This window comes from Plectropomus leopardus, chromosome 3 (genome assembly GCF_026936395.1).
Source record: "Plectropomus leopardus strain MGB_pleo_1.0 chromosome 3, ASM2693639v1, whole genome shotgun sequence".
NCBI lineage: Eukaryota > Metazoa > Chordata > Actinopteri > Perciformes > Serranidae > Plectropomus > Plectropomus leopardus.
Genome location: NC_142178.1, coordinates 27,836,101 through 27,859,154, shown reverse-complemented (window position 1 = coordinate 27,859,154; position 23,054 = coordinate 27,836,101). Strand labels below are relative to the sequence as shown.

The 23,054-nt window shown below is 38.5% G+C and overlaps 1 protein-coding gene across 1 annotated transcript in view; it reads left to right on the top strand.

The window, feature by feature from the left end:
• The window catches only part of ctnna2 (catenin (cadherin-associated protein), alpha 2), a 393,607-nt gene that overhangs the window by 96,554 nt on the left and 273,999 nt on the right, over positions 1 to 23,054 (top strand). The window contains exon 7 of the mRNA XM_042485341.2: positions 14,410 to 14,613. Coding sequence (XP_042341275.1) covers positions 14,410 to 14,613 — 204 coding nt within the window. The remainder of the gene's footprint in view (positions 1 to 14,409; positions 14,614 to 23,054) is intronic.

The following is a 23,054-nucleotide window of genomic DNA, read 5'->3' as shown; positions in this document are numbered from 1 at the left end:
CGTAATTTAATAAAACAAAAAAGTCTTTTTGAGTAAAAATCACAGACTTCAAAATTAATGGACATAGCTACTGTGACATCATGCATTGGTTTATGGATTCATATTTTGAAGCTACAACTTTGGCATTTTGGCTGTTGCCATATTGGAGCTAGAAGTGACCATATTTGGGTGAGGGGCTGGTGCTGTGGAGGAGCAAGGTGAGGACACTATCAGCAGACAGCCTGTCACCCAAATGTGCCCACTCTTAAATATGCATAAATTTAACTGTTTAAAACCTCGATCAGCATCACTTTTCTTGTGCTGCTTTCAGACGTCTTTGACATGTCTTTAAATCTTTGAACACTGGTTGGATTTCTCTCAAAAAACATGGCAATAAGGAACTTGGTTAAGAAATTTTGTACAAATTGCAAGAGGGGAAAATATCTAGTGAACAAAAGAACAAAAAGCTAGATTTATAATCATAATTACATGTTCAAAATTGTTACATAATTATATTATATTTTTAAAGCACTTTTGTTTGTTTCTTTACTTTCTTTTTCTTTGTGCTGGTTTTCTGGGAATTTTTCTTGTACTTTTTACTAGTTTGGTGCTTACTTTGGGATAATTTCTTCTGGAGTTGACCTCTCCATGTTTTTTCAAAGAAATCAAGCCAGTTTGCTCATGTTACAAAGAGCTAAGCCTTAAAAAATGTAAACGAGTGACTCTACAGCTGTCAAGGATGGGGAAATTAGTTACACAGACCAAAACCATTTTTTGTACCAGGCTGTCAACACGTTTGTGACTGCTCCTCAAGTGGACGTTCAAAGAACTGCAGTTTTTGGCACCTTGTGTTGGCTTCATTTTTCAGCCTCATGGGTTGCCGCTTGGTAAATATGCATGGCACAAAACCAAAGGCCATTCTGATATAAATATTCAATATATCACAACTTTCATTTCAAACCAAATGCTTATTTTATTCTCTTGTGTTATTGAGATCAAGGGTCAAAGGAAAACTTCCAATATCCCCACGCCATCACCCATACAGTGAAATATTGGAGACTGTCTAGTGTGTCCTGCCAAACCCTGTTTCCTACCCAAATCCACCCCCACCCAAAGCTCCCCTGCAGCTTACTGTGAGTCCACACTGACAGTCTAATGCCAGAGAGACTGGGCACATCTCCAACTACCATTACCTGTGCAGACGAGGAGCCTTGTTGGCCTTATTATGCTACTGTACTGTATGATTTATGACTCTGTCTATGTGCATCTGCTACATTAATAAACATTCAGGCACACACTCATAATTTAAGCTGCACAGTTTTTTAAAAGATATTTTTTGGGGCTTTTTATTGCCTTTATTTGACAGGACAGACAAAGCGTGAAAGGGGGAGAGAGAGAGGGGGTGACATGGAGCAAAAGGCCGAGATCGGACTCGAACCGGCGGTTGCTGCGGTGAGGACACTGCCTCTATATATGGGGCGCCAGCTCTACTAACTGAGCCACCGAGCGCCCCAACCTGCACAGTTTTAAATACATGTGATATCATGGCTTCAGTATCATGAGCATCGCTGCCGAGGATCACATTGGTTAAGAGTACATCATCTTGCTGATAGCCTTTTCAGGCCCCATGTGCTGCGCATCATACAGCACCGCCATGTATTTGTTCAAAGACGGGTGGTCTTCAGTTTGTAGTTAAGTGTAGCAGGAAGAAAAAGCAGCTTTTGTCTTACTCTTCTATGATATAATGTTTCAGAGGTTGTCATGGTTACAAAGCCCAGATGCAGACAATGGATGGAGTTTCTTAGTTCTGTTTCCAGACATGCCACAGCAGATATGTCTGAGCCAGGCAAGAGGAAACAAAAAAATCATTGCTCTTCTGTTGAAACGGCTCTGAGTCAGTTCGTCATTTTGTCTCCTATCAGTGTTTCGCTTTTTGAGCAAACACACAACACAAAAAAAGAAGGAAAAAAACAGAGGGGGAAAGCAATGAGATGTCAAGCAGCGCTAACCCAGGGGGACCATGGGAATGAGACAGGCATAGTGTTACCGAAGAGGGAATGTTGATGTCTCGAACGATATAAACATTCAAATGACGTGCATTTGATTATGAGTTTTCAGGCATATTTTAAGGGAGCAATGCCCACAGAGAACTAAATTTGTTGATGTTATGTAAAATGTTGATTATACTGAAAGTTGTTATTTCTTCCCCCTAATCAAGTTGATTATATGCAGAACCTTGATGTCTCCCCTTAGGTAGAACCTACACGAGGCAGGTCACAGCCAAACTTGACATAATCAAACCAGCAGGATATATGTTCAGTCATTAATCAAGATGTCCTGACCACTGGGATTCGTCTCACTTCTAAATGTGCAAGTGAAAGCAGTTCATTTGCTATGGAAAACTATTCAGCATGTTTTTGCGGCTGCTTCTTTTTTCTTCAGATCTGTTCGGCTTTCTCTACTTTTCCCCTTTCTTTCACCTCATTTCCAAATAAACAACACCGCTCCGAAATATTCATATACTGTATAATTCCTCAAACACGGCGAAGACATCTGGAGAATAGAGTCGGAGTGTTGACTGAATATGTCCCTGTTTGCAGTTGGGATGGCTTTTGTCTTTGTTCAAAGTGCAGTTCTAATTAACATGTGTACAGTAATTCCAGTCTTGTTTATGTTTCAACTAAGCTTCAGCAAGCATGTGTCTGCGCACATGTTTTATGGGAGATAGTTATGGGCTTTATTATGAAAATGTATTCAAACCGAACGAAGTGAGCTCAATGGGGCATGCGCTTACTATTTTCGGAATAATGCACTTTTAGCTTGATATCCTGCTGGTTACACAATTTTACCAATTCATGTGCCTTTTTCTTTTCTCTGCTCCAATTCTCCCTCTTTTTTCTTTTCTTTATCAATTATTTAAGATTGCTTTAATGTGATATTTGAGTGGTATTTTTACCCTTCAGAGGACATGCTATATTCCATAGCAAGGTATGCTTGCACAGCATGTAGATGCAACAAAAAGGACAATACCACTTAACTTAATTATTCATATCGCCCTCCAATGGCCGTGGGAAGACATTTACAGTCATGAGCATCTTTTCCAAATGGAAAGCTTCACATTTCCTTTTGGCTGCTATTCAGTATCCGAATTTACAGCTTGCAATAGAATAATTTTATGGTATCTAGACTTAAATTTTCAAACTCTGATTAGCTTTTACCAATATTAGTGCTCTTAATTTTAGTTGTATGGTTGAATATCTTTTTTTCAATGAACTACACACTTTGTCTATTTGACGTCATTGTCAAAGCTGTGATTTGAGCTTCTTCAGCCCATTCTCATTCCCCAGATTCACATACAAACGTTTTGTCACACCCCTCATCTCCATTGGATGCGCCGGGCTTTTAACTAACTGTAACATAAATCCATCTGCAGCAAAACCTGATGCTGAGAGCGACTGACATAGTACAAAAAGTGAGAAAGTCTGCGTAGGGCAGTGAACGGAGGTAAATGGGTCAAACAAAACAGGACTTCCATCCAGTAGACCACTGTTTGTGTTCCATGTGAAAACCAAAAGTCAATGTTGTTTTAACTTAATGTCAGGCAACTTTCGTATCTAAGTCTTGTGTGAAACCAAAAGTCACCATTGTTAAACGTAACGTTATGTACTCTATGTAGGGTCGTCACACACTGATTTCACTCATGTGACGCATTTACGTCACGTTGCATTATGTAACAAACAGGGTTGGAAATTAGCACCAGCCACCTGTCAAATGCTGGTAAATTATGCAAGATTTAAGCTGGTCAGCATGAATCTAGTTTCTAACCATTTTTCATTTCAGTATGGATTATGCATTATAATTATATACATCTGAGCTCTTTTTGCTTGACATCTGATGAAAGTGAGTGTCCTCTATGCAGTGGCAAAAGCATATAGAAGTTGTACTTTGGTTTGAGTGTTGGCAGTCTAAAACCGTTTTTTTGTCCTTTTCTGTCGGTCTTTGAACTGTATAACTAAGGAAAAAGCAAACTCAGGGTATTGCATGGTGTGCTTTTTAACCACCAATACAGTGGACTCCAACAGAAGACACTGTTGGTAACTAATTTAAGGTTGAGTTGCCTCCAATTTTTTGCGCCACAATGTTTGATTGCAATCCACTTATTATGGCTTTTATTTTTTGACTGAACAAAATTACACATGGACGTGTGGGCAAAATAATTTGTGGCCTTATTTAGTAATTAACCAAACAATTATTTTTCCCCCTTTCGGAGTTTAAAAAGCAATTTGAGTGAGACAATGCTTTTGAGGAACTAATAGTCGTGTTCTCTACCTGTTGTTGTGTTAAAGTGTTTAGAGATACGTTTTAGTTTTTTTTTCTCTCTCACATTGTGTCTGTTGATCCATGAGGCTTAGTGAAAGTCCTTTCACCATCCACGTGCTAAAATGTGTCCTTCACTGTACCCTTCTATAGTATTATATAAACCATAGAGCACAGTTTAGTGAATGGCGTCATGCAAGGATTGAATGTATTGAGGTCTGTTTTCTCAGATGTCCTACTGTTTTTGTGTATAAAAGATTCATCGCTGCCCAGTTTAGCTTACTTTACAATGTAAAGACATGGTAAAAGCTCAACCTTGAAATATTTAGTGTACTGCAGGAGGTCTAACAGCTGAATAAATTGATGAATGGATAGCCGTTTGTCAGAATACACATGCATAAATTATTTTTTTAACTTGAGAGGTCAGGTAAAGAGCTCTACGCTAATCTTTTTTCATAAGGAGTACTCCCAAGTGGAAATAAAAGTAGGAGCACAAAAAGAAAATAAGGAGCACAGTTCACAATGTTGTTGCATACATATTTATACTATGTGTACATTTGTTTTCCTTCTCTTCTGGGATAGTTTTTTCCCTCACTGTGAGTAAGGTTGCTGGTAGATAAAAAAAATCCACTGGCCAAGTATATGTTTTTACCAGCACAAATGATAAATATTCTTTTTTTTGGAGTTTCACACATACATTTCTTTCAGTATATCTCGTTGAGATGATAATGTATTATGTTGAAGGAAAACTTTAAGAATAGGCCTGAGCAATATCTGAGACAAACTTATTTAGATATATTGAACAACTCATCAGCACAGCATGTTAATAAGTTCTATAAGTCACTAATTCTGTTAGACATCCTGTAGTACACTAAATATTTCAAGGTTTAACTTTTACCATTTCTTTATAAATCATTCACACACATTCATACACTGGTGATTGGGGCTACAGGGTGCCAAATATATATATATATATATATATATGAATAATTTCTTTATGAAGACAGGGGTTGTCTGCTTTCCACCTGGCCAGACATATTGCACCTCACATTGGACCCTGCTTGACCTCATGTTTATTTCGGTTGCTGTATCTTTAAATGTTACTAGGGTCAACATACAAAATGGATTTGGAAGTGTTTCCTTGTTTGTCCCAGTTAAAAGGACCAGAAAATTTAGCTGAAAACCAGCTGTCAAATTAAAGCCGTTTTAAATAGGTTTTATTTATATGTAATATGAATTTGGTTGGGAAAGAATCACCAGTATTAACACCATATGCCGAAAAGAATGTATGTTGTTATTTGTACTGTAAAAACAAGTTAAGTGGTTAGTTCTTTCTACTCTACTTTTGTTTGTCATAGTGGTAGTGGTGACTCAATGAAAGCACTGCATTACAAAGGGAAGTCCACCCCTGTTCTCAGAATTGTCACCTTTTCATCTCACTAAGTTTACAGGGCCTGATAATATAGCACACATACACCCATCTCCTGATATGTACTACAGCTCTGCAGCTACGTTTTTAAAATGTGGAGCAGAGGTTTGCGGAAAATTGACTCATACTGTATCTGTGCCTGGAACTTCGCTTACTTTCACACTAAATGCACAGCTGGCCAAATTGCTGCTAGTGTAACTTTTGTTGGTTTTGAAGGTTATAAAAATTGGGCAACAGATGCCCACCCCTCCATTTGAGGACAGAGCTGTCAAGGTGCAGGGAGTTGAATTGCTGAAGGCAGGCAGTGGTGGGTGTAGCAGTGAGGATGCAGAGCTCGGCACTGCTGTACGCAAATACAATGAGGACCAATTGCCTATTTAGACCTCCTTGTGTCAGAGATAGAACGTGGACAAACATAATTGGACGACTATGAGACTTAGACAACTTCTCTTCCCTTAACTTCTGAAAAGCTCCATCAAGCAGAAACACTGATGGGATGTCATGATGATGTGACTGTGTGAGCCAAGATTTAATGTTTTTAATTACACAATCACAAATGTAAGTAAACTCACATTTGTTTCTGGAGTTAATTTTATTTCCTAATTGATGAGTAGTTTTAAAGTGACTGAACTAATCCACTGTTGTTTACCACACCAACACAAATTGGCCTTTTCAAAGCCGCCTTCCACTGTGTGACAATAGAAGGCCAGCGCCTAACCCTGAGTCAGGCGCTCTTCATTAAGGTTAATCAATCAGAGAGTAGGTTATGACTAATGCCCCTCCTGGGCCAGTGTGGGCAGAGCTGTGTCAAACAGCATATTAGTCACAACCAAAAAGCCCTTGAACCCTGGAATGGGCCCACCAGAGGCAATACAGTGGTACGTTCAAGACTTTGTTGAACTTCCCTCTTAGACAAAATAGTTGTCATCAAATATTGGGAAGTCCTGGAAGGCGTGTTTGACATGGGATGATGTGACATGTGCCCTGTCTCACTGGTTGATGCCCCAAAGTGGGGTCAAACTAATAACCTCACCCTTTGTGGGGCAAACACGAAGTTGCCTCTGGCTCTGATACACTGTCAAAATCAACATTCACATTGATTTACAGGCTTGAAGCACGACCTAGAAATGAGTGAGGGATAAAACTTAACTCTTTCATGTGCCTGCAGGTAAGATCTGTCTGACTGCTCTGTGCAAATAACCAAGCATAAAATTGCATTACATTTTTTTTCTAAACCATCTGGAAGATCTTTTAAATAAAAAGATTTTGTGGGAGTGCATTTCTTTTACCTGTACAGGACATTAATAAAAAGTAAAGAGTACATTTGACCTGGCACTATGCTAATATAAATTTCCTCTTTTCTTCAAGGAATTGAATGGGATGTTTTAAGATTTTGACATACTGCAGTGAAAGACTTCAAAATTTTCTGTCAGCAAATATGCTCTGCTGAATTATCCTGGAACTCTACGCCAAATCCCCATTCACCAGTCACAGCGCTCAGAAGCTGACTCTGCTCTGTGAACTTCCAGAGAAGGGGAAAAAAGTGAAAATAAAAATTCATGATATAGATTTGTCAAATATCATTTAAGTCTTGCAGAGCATGCTCCATGTGAGGATCATTTACGAATAAACGATCTACAAAGGAAAAAGTCATCCTGAGGTGCTCCAGTATTGAAACATAAGGTTGCCATCGAATAAATCACTTATATAAGGAAGCTTTGAATTTCACAGGCTTTGATTGTGGCATCATTTACTGTCTGCACATGTCAGAGATACTTTTCACAAATGCCGGCTAATTTGGCCCTTTAAAGCAAACAACAAACAACAAAGTAATCAATAATGAGGTTCAAACACAGCAAAAGTCCCAAAAAATGTGAAGCTCGCTGAGAGAACTGACACTATGAGTCACATTAGTGAGCTTCTTGGAGGATGACTTGAGCCATTGCCAATTACTTTGAAAACCTCTCAGCCTTTGTCAACCCGACATTTGCTACTCTTTCGACTCTGCCTATTCCCAACTCCCAGTGATAATTGCAACCTGACATCCTGTGTGGAATAACAATTGAGTGAAGGGTGTTCTCAGTTTCCCTTCATGTTCTTTTCTTCTTTGCATCTTTCTGTGTTGAGCTCCGCAGTGTATTGAGCTTTGTTGTTTCCCATTTTGCCTTCTTAAAGCTCTAATTTCTCACACAGAAGTCATAAGGATAGCCATTCCACAACAAGGGAAGGCAGGGAAGGGGAAAGACATTGGGACATGCAGACTGCATTGATTGATGTGAATGAAACTGATGTCTTAGCATTAACAATATTTTGTTTGATAATCAAAATCGAGACTCTGTGTCAGAGGATAAAACTCTTAAGACTTAATGTCAAAGCTGTATTTTCTTGCAAAAAATACTTTAAAGAACCAAAAATGCTTTTTTGGTCTCTTAATCGGTCATTTGAGAAGCTTAATATGAATATTACCTCTCAGGGCAATGATGCATATGAGACACTTAGCATTAAACTGGAAGCAGCTAGCTATGCACAGGGGTGGGAATCACAGAGTAATTCAAGATATGATACGATACGATACGATACGATACGATACGATCATGATACATTGACCATGATACGATTGGTATCTCAATACAGCAATTCCTGATACATTACAGGACAATCATCTTTGATACATCATGATGTCTGTGTAACTGAAGAGGAAAACTAGAATTTAAAAATCAGGAATAATGTATTTTGTACATTGTAGTGTCACTTTAACAGACAACTGAGATGACACAATTCACAAAAAGTGCTGTCTTGCAGAAGAGGTTAATCTAAGCTTAGTCCCTCTTTAATGCACACATACACACGCACACACATGCACACACACTCACACGCATGCGCACACACACACACACACAATTTTACTGTAGACTGACTTACAGGTGTGGTATCATCCTATGACCACCAAGACCAGTGACGATGACGAAGCAGGGTACAGGCATGTTCCCTGTGTACAGTTCTTAGGTATGACATTGTGTTGTAAAAGCTAAAGTGGGCCTAGACTTTTAACTTGCGTCAGTGCCTCTCTGATGTGTTTTCCATTGCTGTCCGCTGTGTCCCCCACCACTGACTTTCCGTTTCACTGCAAGTTAGAAGACTTTGTCCACTTTGCCCTCATTCTTTGAAAAGAGCCACCCAGGAGTGACTCGGTAAGTCAAATTGGCATCTAGAGCTGTCCATTTACAGCACCTACATTTTTTAATAAAAAATATCAATATTTACTGCCAGCATATCTATGACTCATCACAAGAGGAAATAAAACAATATATATTCATATCAAAAATTTGACTGACCCTTACTTATCTACACATGTTGTTCCTTTATTCAACACCTGTAGTAGTATAATCTGAAAACATTGAAGATTTCGCTTTAGGAGCAGGTGGAAAGAAAGACAGTAAGAAACATTTCCGTATTTTGTTAGTTCATACTTCTCTACTAAATCAACTGCTACTGTTAGCACAGGTGGACTTTTAGACAACAAATGGCTTGATTATCACTTTGTCCACATTATGCTATTATTATTATACCACACAACAGAGATAGCTGTAAATAATTTTTTTGAATATAAACTAGAGTTGATAAAATGAGAATGAATGTGAGTACAAACACTATAAAATGTATTACTATTCAAAGCTTACGCTAAGACTTAAGATTACATGGCTTAATGTTTTTGTTATGGTATCCCTGAGAAAATGTGCAGGTACAATAACATTTTTAAAACTGTATGTAATGTTATGAGTTTACAAGCTTATTGGGAATCTCACTTACTGCTTTTCTTTCATGTTTAACCACTATTGACTGTCTTTATTTCACATTTTTTTTTCTGTTCCAAATTTATCTCTTCCTCTCTTTTCCACATTTTCTCTCATATCTCGCCCTCACATCTCATTTTTTATATTTATTTTCTGTAGCCCGAAACTCTCTCTTCCTTTTCCTTTTTTTTCCGTTTTTATTGCAAAATCTTGCATTTACTGCTCTTTCCTGCCAGCTGCAGATGAAAAGTAGGTTATGCTTGGTGCTTGCTCTTTCTTACCTTACATGGTATTATGCATCATTTGACAGTCTGTCATCCTGCCCCAGGACTAGACTGGCTGAGGAGAGACCAAACACTGCACCTTTGCGCCTTACTTTTACCCACAATCGTGGAACTCGTCATGTATGCCGCAGAGCCACGTCTTCTCAGTTATCTGGGAATGTTCAGTTAATTTTCAGCTTAGATGACACTAAAATACAATATTGGTTGGGCTGGGTGCTGAAGCTAAAGAAGCTTTTTATTTAATTGGCTGTGTTGAACCCTAGGATAGGAAGACTAAACTGGAATTGCTATTAGGTAAATGTTCCCCTGTGAATAGATGGAAAGGGAATATGATAAAACACTGCAGTAAATTGCAAGGCACATGTTGTTGTTCTGCTTCATGAATTTGTGTCTCTATTCACTCATCCATGGGTATTCCTATCTCTGAACTGAGCAAAACAAGATAAGTCAACATTAATATAAATGGCTTTATTACCACATTATTCATATTATTGTTGGAGAAGCTTAGCGAGATAAACACATATGTGTTTAAAGCTAAGTCCTATTGTGCTCTATACTGATACTATATCTCTTAGAGTCATATAATCATGTGTACAAAGACAATTGCCTCGAGGCAAGATTGGAATCTAGGTATAAGAGAGACTATAGGAGCTACTGTAACAAATTAATCACATACCAAGATATGCTGCTTCATTCCACTGCCATCTGCCTTTTATTCTGGTGTATTGTCCCCTGAATAATGTTTGACGCAGTTTGAGTAATGTTTTATATATGATGCAAAATTACCATACCTTGCAAGGGGGGTAAATCTCCATTTTATTGCAATGGGATATTTTTAGTCCCGATTTATTTATAGGTTTACCAATATTATCAGCCGATATGAGCCTCTCAGACATATTGGAGCATATCAGCATCGGCGTATTTTTTTTTTTTTTCGATATGTGCCAAAAAGAAAAAACATTTTTACAGACCATATGATGCAGAAAACGATGCTTGGGTATAGAAATGATTTCATTATATAGTTTGTCCAGCAGAGTGGGCTCCGACTCCATTGTTTACACTACTCTTAGCACTCTGGAGTGCATGTAGTAGAGCTAGCATCACAGCGGAGCAGAGGGTGTGGCAGTCAGTCAAGCGTTGTTTTCACAGTAAGCCACACTGAAAAACATACTGTTAGTTAGTAAACAACAGCCCATCATTTTGCAAATGAACAAGATGATCTAAGGTCCCAGGGTGACGGGAATACTACTAACGTGCCGATTTTATCGCTATTTAGCGGCTTTTTGGTGTCTCTTGGCGTTATGTTTAAAAAGCAATAAGAGACACATTTAGTGACTTATTTAGATTATCAGGGAACAATGAGGAAATATGCTGTCATTTAATACCATGCTCGCTGCTCTCAGTAACCGCAGAACACCGCTGTAAGCCACCGTCTCCCACTCTCTCCTCCTGCGCCAGATGTGTGTGTGACAATGATAGGCAAGAGGAGACACTGCTTGCTATGTGAATTCAGGTGTAGTGAGTTTCCAGCTCCGTTACGGTGAAAGAATAAACTGATATCTGATGTTTGATTCCTTCTAACACACAACAAGCAGAACAATATGTAAATATGCAGAGATCACAACAAAGCCATTACTTAGGGACTGTTCTGTAGCTGCGGTGCTTCCTGACATTTTGGGTATTGTTCCACTCTATAGTTCCTCTATAACTCAAACAGAATACTCCTCCACCCTCCTCTGTCCACAGTGAGAGGGTTTTTGCACAATAGTGAACATTTATAAGGACAAGAGAAGCGCCCTGGCAGGTGTAAATGCTGAGAAGCTATGTTTCTTGTTTTACAGCCTGCCCCTAATTGACTGGCAGTATTGAAATAGTCAGCAATTGACTGATACTGAACAGTACTGATGTTTATTTAGCTATTTATTGTTTTGTATTTATTTTTTATTTAGATGGTCAGCAAAGACCATACAGTACTGATGTGTATTTTATTTTTGTATTCTTTATTTGAATGGTCAGTACTGATGTTTACTTTATTTCTATTCTTTATTTTTGTTTGTGTGTAATTTTAAAGTAGTAGATTGTAAAAGAAACATTGTTTGTGTGAGAAAGCAGCCTTCTGAGTACTTCTGCTTAGTCATATTGGTGCAAAATCCACATAGAAATGATGTATTTTCATTCCAGCTCAAAAATTCACTATATCGGTCGCCATATAGGTAATCAGTGATTTTTTTCCACTATAAAATCTGCATCAGTCGCAAAAATCCCATATTAATCAGGCTTTAGATAATATATCAATTCTCTGGAAAAGGATGCAATATTTGTTGAAATCACAAATGTCACAATATGATTTTGATTTAATACAGTTCAGGAACATGCAATTGATATGAGATGATTTCATATGCCCATTTAACAGTCCCTTACAGAAGAACATTCCACCTCTTTCTTTTTTGCTTTTGGCCATGAAAGAAAAAAAAACAAAAAACATTAGTAATTGTAATTGATTGATTTAATTTGTAGCGAGGACTTTTAATCTGAAACAAGACGTGGTGGCATATGAAACGCAGTCTTGGACTTTCGTTGTGGCTTTCGCTGTTACAGCCCTGGCCCTGTTGTTACAAACTGGAAACCTCTCCCAGCAGCCATAAACCATGGATTGACAAGAATGTCATTGAAGTATAAAAATTGGCTCAATAATTACTGTCAAGGTTCAAAGACAAAACTTTCTTTTTTTCCCTTTCACCCATTATTATATTCAACACTTTTACATTGCATAAGTTAGACTATTGATTAGCTTGCTTGCTCTACTCATAACTTACCAAATGACACATGTTATATTCATTTTGTTACTCCTGGTTAGTTTACATCACTGCATCTCCCAACAGAACAGTGGTTGAATCTCAGCTTGCATGCATGTGTTTTTAGTCTAACATTGTTTAAATAGAGCAAATTATGTTGCGATATGAAAAGTTAGCAGGGTGAGAGGACTGGTTAGGCTGGTACACCGTGTTATGAGTGATTGATCTTAAAATGACGTTGTTTAGATAAGGCATGTGGTTTTTATTTTAACCCATAATTTCTCCAAAATCCAAAATATTTTCACTCTCCTGATTCATTCCTTGGTAAGTAAGGTTGTCTTCATTGTCTGTTTCATGGCTGCTTGCCATTTTCTTGCCTGGCGCTGGTTGATAGTGACACTGAATTTCAAAATAAAGGCGCATCGTAAAGATGATGGTATGGACCAATGTTTTCACTTGGCATTGATAATATTGGATCGTTGGCTCGATCATATTCAGTGGATTGTTTCATCACTATATGTTACATACTAATGAAATCATTTAGCACTTTGCTTCCATCTTCACAATGTAAGCTGTTGCTCACTTGCAGAACACACTCTGGAAGGCACCAACTGCACTGATCATCACAGTTGAAAACCCATAGCTGTTTGTCTGTATAAAAACGATATGCCCCATGCTCTCTGAGTTCTGAAACAACTCACAGGGCACACACAGCACGAGGCAGAGTGTTGATTTGAGTGCAGCATGGCCTTGCCTCTTAACGTCACAAACTGCTTGGAATGCCACATTTGAATAGTATGAGCATAATGACCACAGAGTCAATACCTTACTGCAGAAATCATATAAAACAATCTCACAATATAAGGTATGTGTGTTAACTTTGCGTCATTTTAAATATATTATCTTCAAATCACGTTACCCCGTGTTTAACCCTGTCTATGCACCCCTGGTTTTGCTTATCTTAGTCATGGTAGCTGATTCTTGTTCTTGTGTTTCAGCCTCATTCAGTGCTACAATTAACATACATCTTAATACATTTTTAAACAAACCTTTCTGAATATGCGGCTATTGTTTGCCCATGTTTTAAAATCTGTGGAAATTTTATGTTCTTTAAGCAAAAATAACTATATGCACCTCTGAGATAGATGCTCATATTTCTAATTATACTTTGTAGCATAGAGACAACAAGTGATTTAGTTGTGTGTTTTTAACAAGAAGATGCATTTTAGTTTGACTTCTATTTTCTCCTTGAAGGGATTTATTACAAAACACTTTATCCTTTTAGAGGAAGAGGAATGCAGCTTGAAATGTCTCACTCAATATTTCAAAGCTCTTTTGTCCGCAGAGGCCCAAGATGGTTTCCAAAATTTAATGGTCTCTCATACTGTTTGTTTTTATCACACATCTAAACATTTGCTTGAAATCTGTTTTAAAGTCTTCTCTGTTTACCCCCATTTGTTTTGTACCTGCCTTTGAATTAATACAGGATTATATATGCACAAAGAGGCACATTGTCCTATTTTTCTGATACGCTTGTTAAAGCATTTAATAGTTCACTAGCTGGTTAGCAGGCATGTTTTTATATGGTTAAGCGATAATACTGCTGTTGATATGTTATCAGTAGTAACCTACAGGCAAATGCTGCTGTGTTGTGCCACTAGGTACAGTCACAAAATGAACTGAGATCACTTTATTACACTTTCTCAATGTCTATGTAGCTTGTTACATTGTCTCAATTTGGTCCTTCCTGCTTTAGCGCAGCCGGGCCTGCAATACTTTCTTGACCTTCTATTTGTCTTTTTGCCCTGCAGAACAAGATCATCCTGGACCCTCTGACATTCAGCGAGGCTCGTTTCCGGCCCTCTCTGGAGGAGCGCTTGGAGAGCATCATCAGTGGTGCCGCTCTAATGGCTGACTCCTCATGCACACGCGACGACCGCCGTGAACGCATCGTGGCTGAGTGCAATGCTGTTCGACAGGCCCTTCAAGACTTGTTGAGTGAATACATGAACAATGTAAGTTTTCTCTTTGATAATTTTATACTCATTAGCTAACTGCAAGTACAACACACATACTCATTTGTGCACCTCATTTCAACACACACATCATGAGACAGATGCAAAAGCTGCTTATCTCCTTTGACAACTTCTCTCTCTGTCAACACATCCACTGGTCAGATCTTTTTTTGTTGAAAGGCAAAACCTTTCCTCACTTTTCTTCGAGGCTTATTTTTTCTCTCCTGATGCTTTCACATGCCGCATTATACCTGAAGCAAAAGCCTTCTTATTGGGCTTTCTCAGCCTTACTATCACTTGTTTGACCATATGGGGCTCAGTTTTTGTAGCTGTTGGAAACACCATGTTCTGCTTAAGATATTTCCTTACCTTGAACTGTTCTTTGCCAACGTCTTTGGTATGATTGTTGTTAGAGTAATGCAACAGGTGCAAAGGTGGGAAGTGATGAGACAGTGGAAGGCAAGGTGTTAGTGTTGAGCAGATTTTTAAATTGCAGAGAAAAGATATTAGAGGATCAGGTCCATTTTCAGCACAGCATCAATAATTTTATGAGCCAATCAGTAAATGCCAAGTTATGTCTTGACAGAGAATGCAGAAAAAATCAATGGAGGGTCTAACTGCTGCAAGCTGGGAATAGTCACACTGCAGCTAATAAGCTATTTACACTAGATTTAACTAATTTACACCCATTCCTACCACACATCACAATGCGTGTTGTAATTGACTAGTACTCATCATGTTGATGTGTTGAAGTTAAACGTGATAAGGATTAGAACAAAGTTGTCATAGTTGGGGAATTTTCCAATCTCAGATATTCACTGAGATTGAGTGGTAAACTCCACAAAAAAATAATCTCAAATCTGCTGCCAGACAGTCATGTGATGGAGTGTGAGGGAGTGAGATGTGGTGGATAATTGGTTTTCAGTTTTTAGGATGTATAAATTCCTGCAATGCACACAATGTACAACAATTTTAGCAGAATTGCTGACTATACTTGTTCAAATTAACAGCATTGCAGGGACATCCAGGAATATGAATCCAAGTGTAAATAGCAACATTGGTTATTTACATCCCAGATGTCAAAAGCATTGTTGATGATACGGACATCTCTGTTTTTGCCTCTAACAAAAAAGTAATGTATAATGACGCACAGCAATCATCGTTTCAATGACTTGCGGGTAAACATAGCTACATTTTACACTGTTCAATATCATTAATCATTTCAGGAAAACTAAAAGCAACCTTTTTAGGACTTATAATATGGGTAACATCAGAGTCACTGAGTGAACAGGCAATAGTGGTTTAGATGACAATACAATGGCAATACAAAAATACACTACGTAACTCTTGGAAAACATGACAGAAGAGGACTTTCAATGCTCTTACAAGTGTCAATTTAAGTTGTAAGGACACATAATTGCCGTTATGCCACGTACAACAATGGCAATGTCATATGTGTGCATGTTGCAACACTAAACCTCCTGAGCAGCACTAGTATTTTTCTCCTTGGAGAAGCCGGTCTAGACTTTTCCTCTCCGTTTGCTGAGCCATTTTCCTCATGCACCACTGTGATTGGCACAGCTGTTTAAAGGTTATGCGACTTGCCAAGACAATGATTAATCATCACACACATCCAATTTATATTCTTCTTCAACAGAGCCTTTTTGTGCATAGGGAGCTGAGTCTACATAAGCGAAAATAGGAGATACACTTGGATACACTGTCATTGACCTTGCACATACGAGTTAGTTCTTTGTGTCCGACTTTGCGACCATGCCATTAAACCGGTGCCCTAAGATTTCTGAAATGTTCAATGTCAAATCTCTTAAATGTCTGATCTCCTTTTATCATCTTATAACCATGCTCTCTGTCTGCAGAGAAAACTGCTGGCAATATAGTATATCTTCTAACACCCATATGCATTCGTCTGTCGTGTCTTTTGAATTATACCTAAGTAATAAAACTTGATCAGAATATAAATTTTAAAAACTGGAAATTAGAATATTTAAGGGTTCACAGCTAATGAACCCATTAAGGTTAATTAAGTGCATATGCAGTAGATTACATTATCTTAATTAACAGATTAATGATAATGAACCAAAAAAATTGCCATGCGTGGACCTTAGTTTTAGACATACATGCGAATCAGCCATAGCTGCCGAGTAAATGACATACATGATGATAAAGAATAGCTAGATCTGTTTTCATTAATACACAACAGAAAGGACTATTAACAGAAGGTGAAGAGAGGAACGTGTGGAGTTCTTTTACAACTCTCTTTACTGGAAAAACGCTTATGGGATTACATTGCACTGGCACTGTACCTTATATGATTACATGGGACACATAAAATTGATTGACTGATGACGTTGGAGCTGTTATTTTGTTATTGACTGGGAGCTTGGCAGGCTTTTCACATTAATACTGTATTTGTAAGAATAACACCAACAGTGTGAGCGAAAATAACAACGATTGTAAGTATACATATTTATCTGGGACAAACGCTTAGCCAAAGTCTGAATCGTTTCCAATTTAGACATGCTTTTGCAAGGTTCTCAAGGAACTGGTAATGTAAAGTTAACATTGTGATACTATCAACATGGCAGCCTTTCAGGTGCCCTAAATAGAGCCATACATCACTGAGCATGGTAGCGCCTATATCTTCCACTGTAGGGCACTTAAGAGGGTAGCCTGCATTCTTAGATAACCCCTTATGGGCCGCGACTGTCTGTGAGTTGGTGCTGTGTTCAAGATGACTGTAATGTACCTGTGTGTTGGACTAAACCGGGACCCAGAGTCCACATTGTTTTTTTGTACCCTGAGGTAGTGCAGCCATCTGTGGAGGAAGAAGCTCAGGAGATGTTAATACCTTAGTGCTGCTGGTGGTAAATAAAGGATTAACAGTCCTCTAATGTGTGCGCTCAACATCTTGTTATCCCGTCCTTTGTTTTTAACCATTCAGTTCCCATTTTTTTAAACCAGTATGTACTCCTAAAATGAAAACAGGAAGGGTTTTAAAAGTGTACTGGTGATCTGAAGTGGACCATGAGTGCTGCTGCTGTAACAAAGAGGGAAGAGTGTTTGTGAGGGATTTGATTTCTTCTTAAAGGAAGGAGCACTTTAGTGCCTTCTTCACCACTGTGAAAATCTAGACCAGCCTGAAAGCAGCTCTCAAAGAGGCTCTTTTTGATATAAAGTCAGTATAACAAACAGCCTAATAAACTACAATTTTTAACCCTGCATTATTTGATGTATTTTGACTTTTGTCCAATGACCAAAGTGGAATCTTAATGATTATCCATTGGATTTCCTCATGTGCTCTAACGGTCAATGCAGCATGTATTAAGTGTCACTTGTGGCCATTGAGCAATTGGCAAGCCAGCTGTCTATTGATCCTCACAGTATCAGTTCTCCTGCTGGCAAAAGCCCCCTGTTATACTCTATAATCTTCAGCCTAATTATGTGTATTTGTTATGGCATCGAGGCTCATAAAGTAATCTAGAAAAAATGATGGGGGGGTGCGCTAATAGATGATGGTCCTTATTAGATTAGAGATCCTTTTTGGTTGTAATAGAATATTAACAGTGCAACTACTACAGAAGTTCTGCACTGTGTGCATGTTTGTGTGTATGAATTAGGGCTGTGACATATATCGTCCATGATGATATGGTATAGTTTTTAATATGATTATATTGCTCTTTCATTCAGAAAAAATGGTGCAGCTCAGAGTATGGTGTTAAAGCAACAGAGATCTTATCCTTTTACTTACTCTTGAAAAGAAAAAACAAAACAAAAACTAAAGTCATGTGTGTGTTTATGAACACTCAGATGCCCTTTTCCCCTCTTAAGGCACGACAGCTTTTTGCTAAAGTAATTGTGCCTTGCTTCATTAGGCCCATGAGTTGTATTTTAGAGGCTACAGCTGGGAGACTGCTGACAGCCCCTGGCTGTCCTAGCAACGAACAGAGTAAATCACAGAGACACAAAGAACAAAATGCTTCCACTTCTGAGTTCAGCTTCCCAATGAGGGTAAATCAACAACCAAGAGTTAATATGGAGGATATAGGTACCAGGTCTGCTCATAAAGTGTATTATTCAATAAATAATTTAGATGCTTAAAATACGTGTACATCTTTAAAGAAATGAAGGTTTGTTGAGCCGAGCCCCTCTCTGAAAAACAGTAGCAACTGTGCATGACCTTGACACAAGATTTTTTTATAGTGGTGCGTTTGATCACTGCCCAGCACAACAGAAACCAAGGTTTTTTTTCTTTTCTTTGAAAGAAACTTTCATTCATTCCTCTAATGGGGACGTTTAAGATCTTCCTAAGTGGTCTATTAAAGGAAAGAATCATGCTCACATGTAACACCCGGTGTGTATTACTGTGAATCTGACTGACATTTTGATTTATATGCTTTTACTGTAGTTCAAATTATATTAAAAAAAAGAGCTTGAATGGCAGTTGGCAGGGTTCAAGCACCATGGGGATCTGTGACTCGACGGCAGTGCCATGTGATAGACTTTGTGCTCTCAATGTACCGCTCACATTGTCAGATAATGAACATTTCCTTCAACTAATTACTGGACAGGGTTTGATTGTAGATCAACATACTTATTTGTAGGATGCTAATGCTACTCTGAACCTAAATATATTACATTGGAGCCAGAGTTGGGTGCCACTTCTGTTAAAGTCACTGTGGCAGGTCACACTACAACCCATCATATCTTTGTGGAAGCTTTGACCAAAAATCAGTCCACAAAAAGAACAATGTCACATGACGTGATGCTGACTGACATTTTTTATCTATATGACCAAACGGGACAGGTCTGACCTGTAACCGCTGACCAGACTGCAATAATAACCAAATCGGAAAGTAACTATTGGTCTGCTGGTATCTTACCACTCACTCAAGGGATAAAGGTCCAGATTTATAGAAGCATATATTACTTGGCAAGTAGCCCGACCTACTGACAACAACAGTAAACACTGCTGATAGAACTGACTTACATTAGCCCTTCTGAGTATTTTTATATATCATATCAATACATCAATCAACAGTTTGACTGTTGGTTAGTTGTTCATAATCAAATGCATGTAACGTGACAATACTACCTGCTGTAAGGAGAAAAAGGAGACAAAGTAAAACCACTGCAGCCAACTCACTGTTCGCTTTTCATCGAATCGAATGATCTCATAAGCACTCTTCCATGTTTTGAGTTGTGTAGTTTGTCTATATTGTTGTGTTTAAATTATTGTTCTCTTTAAAATTGCTTGAGTAAATGACAGCGCTACTGTAAAGTTAGACTGTCATTTACTGCCTAGAAATTTTAGCTTTTATGTTTCTAATTTTGACGGAATATTCAGCACAGTGGTTAAAGTCCTAAAGGGTATGACTGTTGGGAGTTGAAATAACTTTTCTTCAAAACTGCCAATTTGTAATTTTATGACTGGTTGTGATAAATTTAAGCTACATGGTATCCATCTCTTGATTCATAACGTTACAAATTATCTAAATAAATGTCAAACAATACATCAAGTGTCAGCTAGTTAACGGTGAAACAAATGATTGATTATTTTGCAGAGTTACGATCAGTTAAAATGACAGGTCATAAATGAGGAGATGGTGATCCAACTCTTCTCCTGTAATGACGGACAGAGCCGTGATCTGTTTGGACACCAACATCACGAAATGCGCACATTAAGACAAAAGAAAGTCAGTCAACAACAAGTCACCTTATATATTCATAGATTATAGTGTGATTTGCCGTGCCTGCCTCATTAACTTCAATGGAAGTGGTATCATACTCTGGCGCCAATGCAAAATTTAAACACTGTTGCTGATGTTATATCCTCTCCTTTTATAGTTTCCTCAACTGGTAACAGGTAATAGTAACAAGAACTAACTTTAAGTCTGAGCTCAATCGGACATCCTTCTGAAAGTACAAATATAGCCACTGAGAGACCACAATAGATTATGGATAATGAACAAGACTTTGTCAATGATTCCAACTGCAGAGGATAGAAATAGTCACCCACTCAATGTGAAATGTATTATTTAAAGATATTGTCTATCACTGAAACATCCAGACACATATTTCCCCCCAGCTAAATGTAACCAGCCGCCACTCTGACAAAGTTGTTCTGGCTGTACAGCGAAAGTCCTTTTGTTCAAAGTTTACTGAAGTAATGTAAACATCCACTTGCCTTTATGTTTCCTCCTCCTTCATTCAGCCACACACCCCCCTCCCTCCCTCCTTCCCCCGCCACACACACAAATTTTTATAGGAAGCTTGAACCACAGCACAAGGTTAATCAATGTGGTAGCTGGCAATAAATTAGGTTCAAGTGACAGGAGAATGTCCATACCTGTCTCAGCTGCTGGTGATCTGTGATTGGTGACAGCAGGCCCGGCTCCCTGGCTGGTGCTGAATCATCAGGAGCAGCTGATTTAGTTACGGCAGCTCCGACAGGGCCAATCTATCAATTGATCTGGGGAGTAATGCATTACCAGCTTGGGTCAAGGGAGCCTGGGCAGAATATAGCCATAGCCAGAAACCACGGCAGGTGAAAGGGGGCAACTCGGCAGGACTGTGAGCAGCGGGGAGAAGGATTTAGGGAGTGTGATAGCGAGCGCACTAATCTCACTGTTAGCTGGATGTGGCACATAAAACTAAAGGTAGGATGATCATTAGGGAGAGACTGATGGGCGTCTTGCTCACACAGCTCCTGTGGGAGTTGTCTTGTAGAATGCTCAATCAACAATCGGTGTGACTGATCACATACTGTAAAATGCGTGTGTTTCTGTGTGCTTGTGCTGTCCACATCAGACATATCTTCTTAACCTCCAGTTGTCTTTAAAGTGAAAATGAGGACAACGGATAAAAGAGAGTCTCACTGTAGTGAGGGCAGACAAATCTGCTGAGCACTAAGCATTGGCAGGTGCAGGGAAGGGAAGGTGTTGGCAGTGATCAATAGTGAGCCCGTGGGCTAAAGGCCATTATATACTTATATATAAAAGAAGTGCTGTTTGGACAGTCTGAGAGCAGTGAAATCCCCTCTCTCAACAGTTGGATATGTGTAGGCGGGGGGACCCACTGTATTTTTATGCCTCAGCATTGGTGACAGCATTACGTGATATCTCAGGAGGGAATTTCCTCAAATTTGGCACAGACTTTCACCTGGATTGAAGGATGAACTGATAAGATTTTGGTGGTCAAAGTCAAGGTCATTAAATCTGTCAGAAGCCGTACTCGAGTCACTTGGCCTTGTGTCAGAATTTTAGAATTGACAAAACTGACAAAAAAGGCTTGCAATTTGACTTGGACTTTAATGCCAATGACCCGTGACTTCACTTGGACTTCAGCATTTTGACCTGAAAATACTTGATGCTTTCCCCCAAGCCCAAAGATTAAGGTATGTTATTTAAAATGTGCACCACAAATCAATTCATTTCCCTTAATTTCATAACCATCTAACATTACCACAATGTATTCCCAGCAAGTGACTCTTAATTCTCCAGATCCAATGAAGATGAAGTTTTAAATTTTTTTTATACCAAATATTATTTTTTCAATGCAAAAACTTGTGCAGTGGTTAAAGAAGAAAAAAACTGTATTATTCATATTTGTGGTAAAAATAAGAAATAAAGTAATTACAAATGTAACAAATAAATGGACATTTTTAAAAAGCATTCACAAAATAGATACATTTTATATATTTTTACATTGTAATTTAGATGACATTACATTTGATGAAGAGTGCATTGTAACTTCTTTAGAACTCCAAATTTAAAGTTCAGAACTTGGGACTTGTCAGTCTTGACCTAGGACTTTACTCAGATCTTGCCTGTCTAGACTTGGGACTTGAGCACAAAGACTTGAGACTTACTCGTGACTTTTAAAGCAGCGACTTCGTTCCATCTCTGATCTCCTGCACAAATGTGCAGTTTGACTCAATGATGAATTAATTAGATTTTGGTGGTCAGCGGTCATACCTCAAAAACCTATTTATTTTTGCCATATCATGGCTACACATGAGTCTGGATTGACATGGATGTAACTTGCAACTTGGCTGGTTGGCAGAGGCACACAAGGATGAGGCGATGATTCTAGTTTTCAATGAAACCGACAATCCGGCTGCTGCGACCGCTTCTGCAGCTGTCTGTGTTCACTAATAAATTGCAGCAATGGAGTGGTGGTTTAGTTTGCTGCACTTTCAAGATACTATCTACTGTGGATACAAAAGAAAGTTTTGGAGAAGAGGAAATATTAATGAACTCCTAAAAAGCTATCTTAATTTTTTTTGTTTAGTCAAGATAAAATCTGTGTGTATGAACACTTAATGAATGCGGCCCTGTGGCTGTGTAAAACTCCTCTTCTCATCTGAGACCATCTTGTCTCAGATGGGAAGCGTCAGTCTGGCAAGATAAACCGCACAGAGT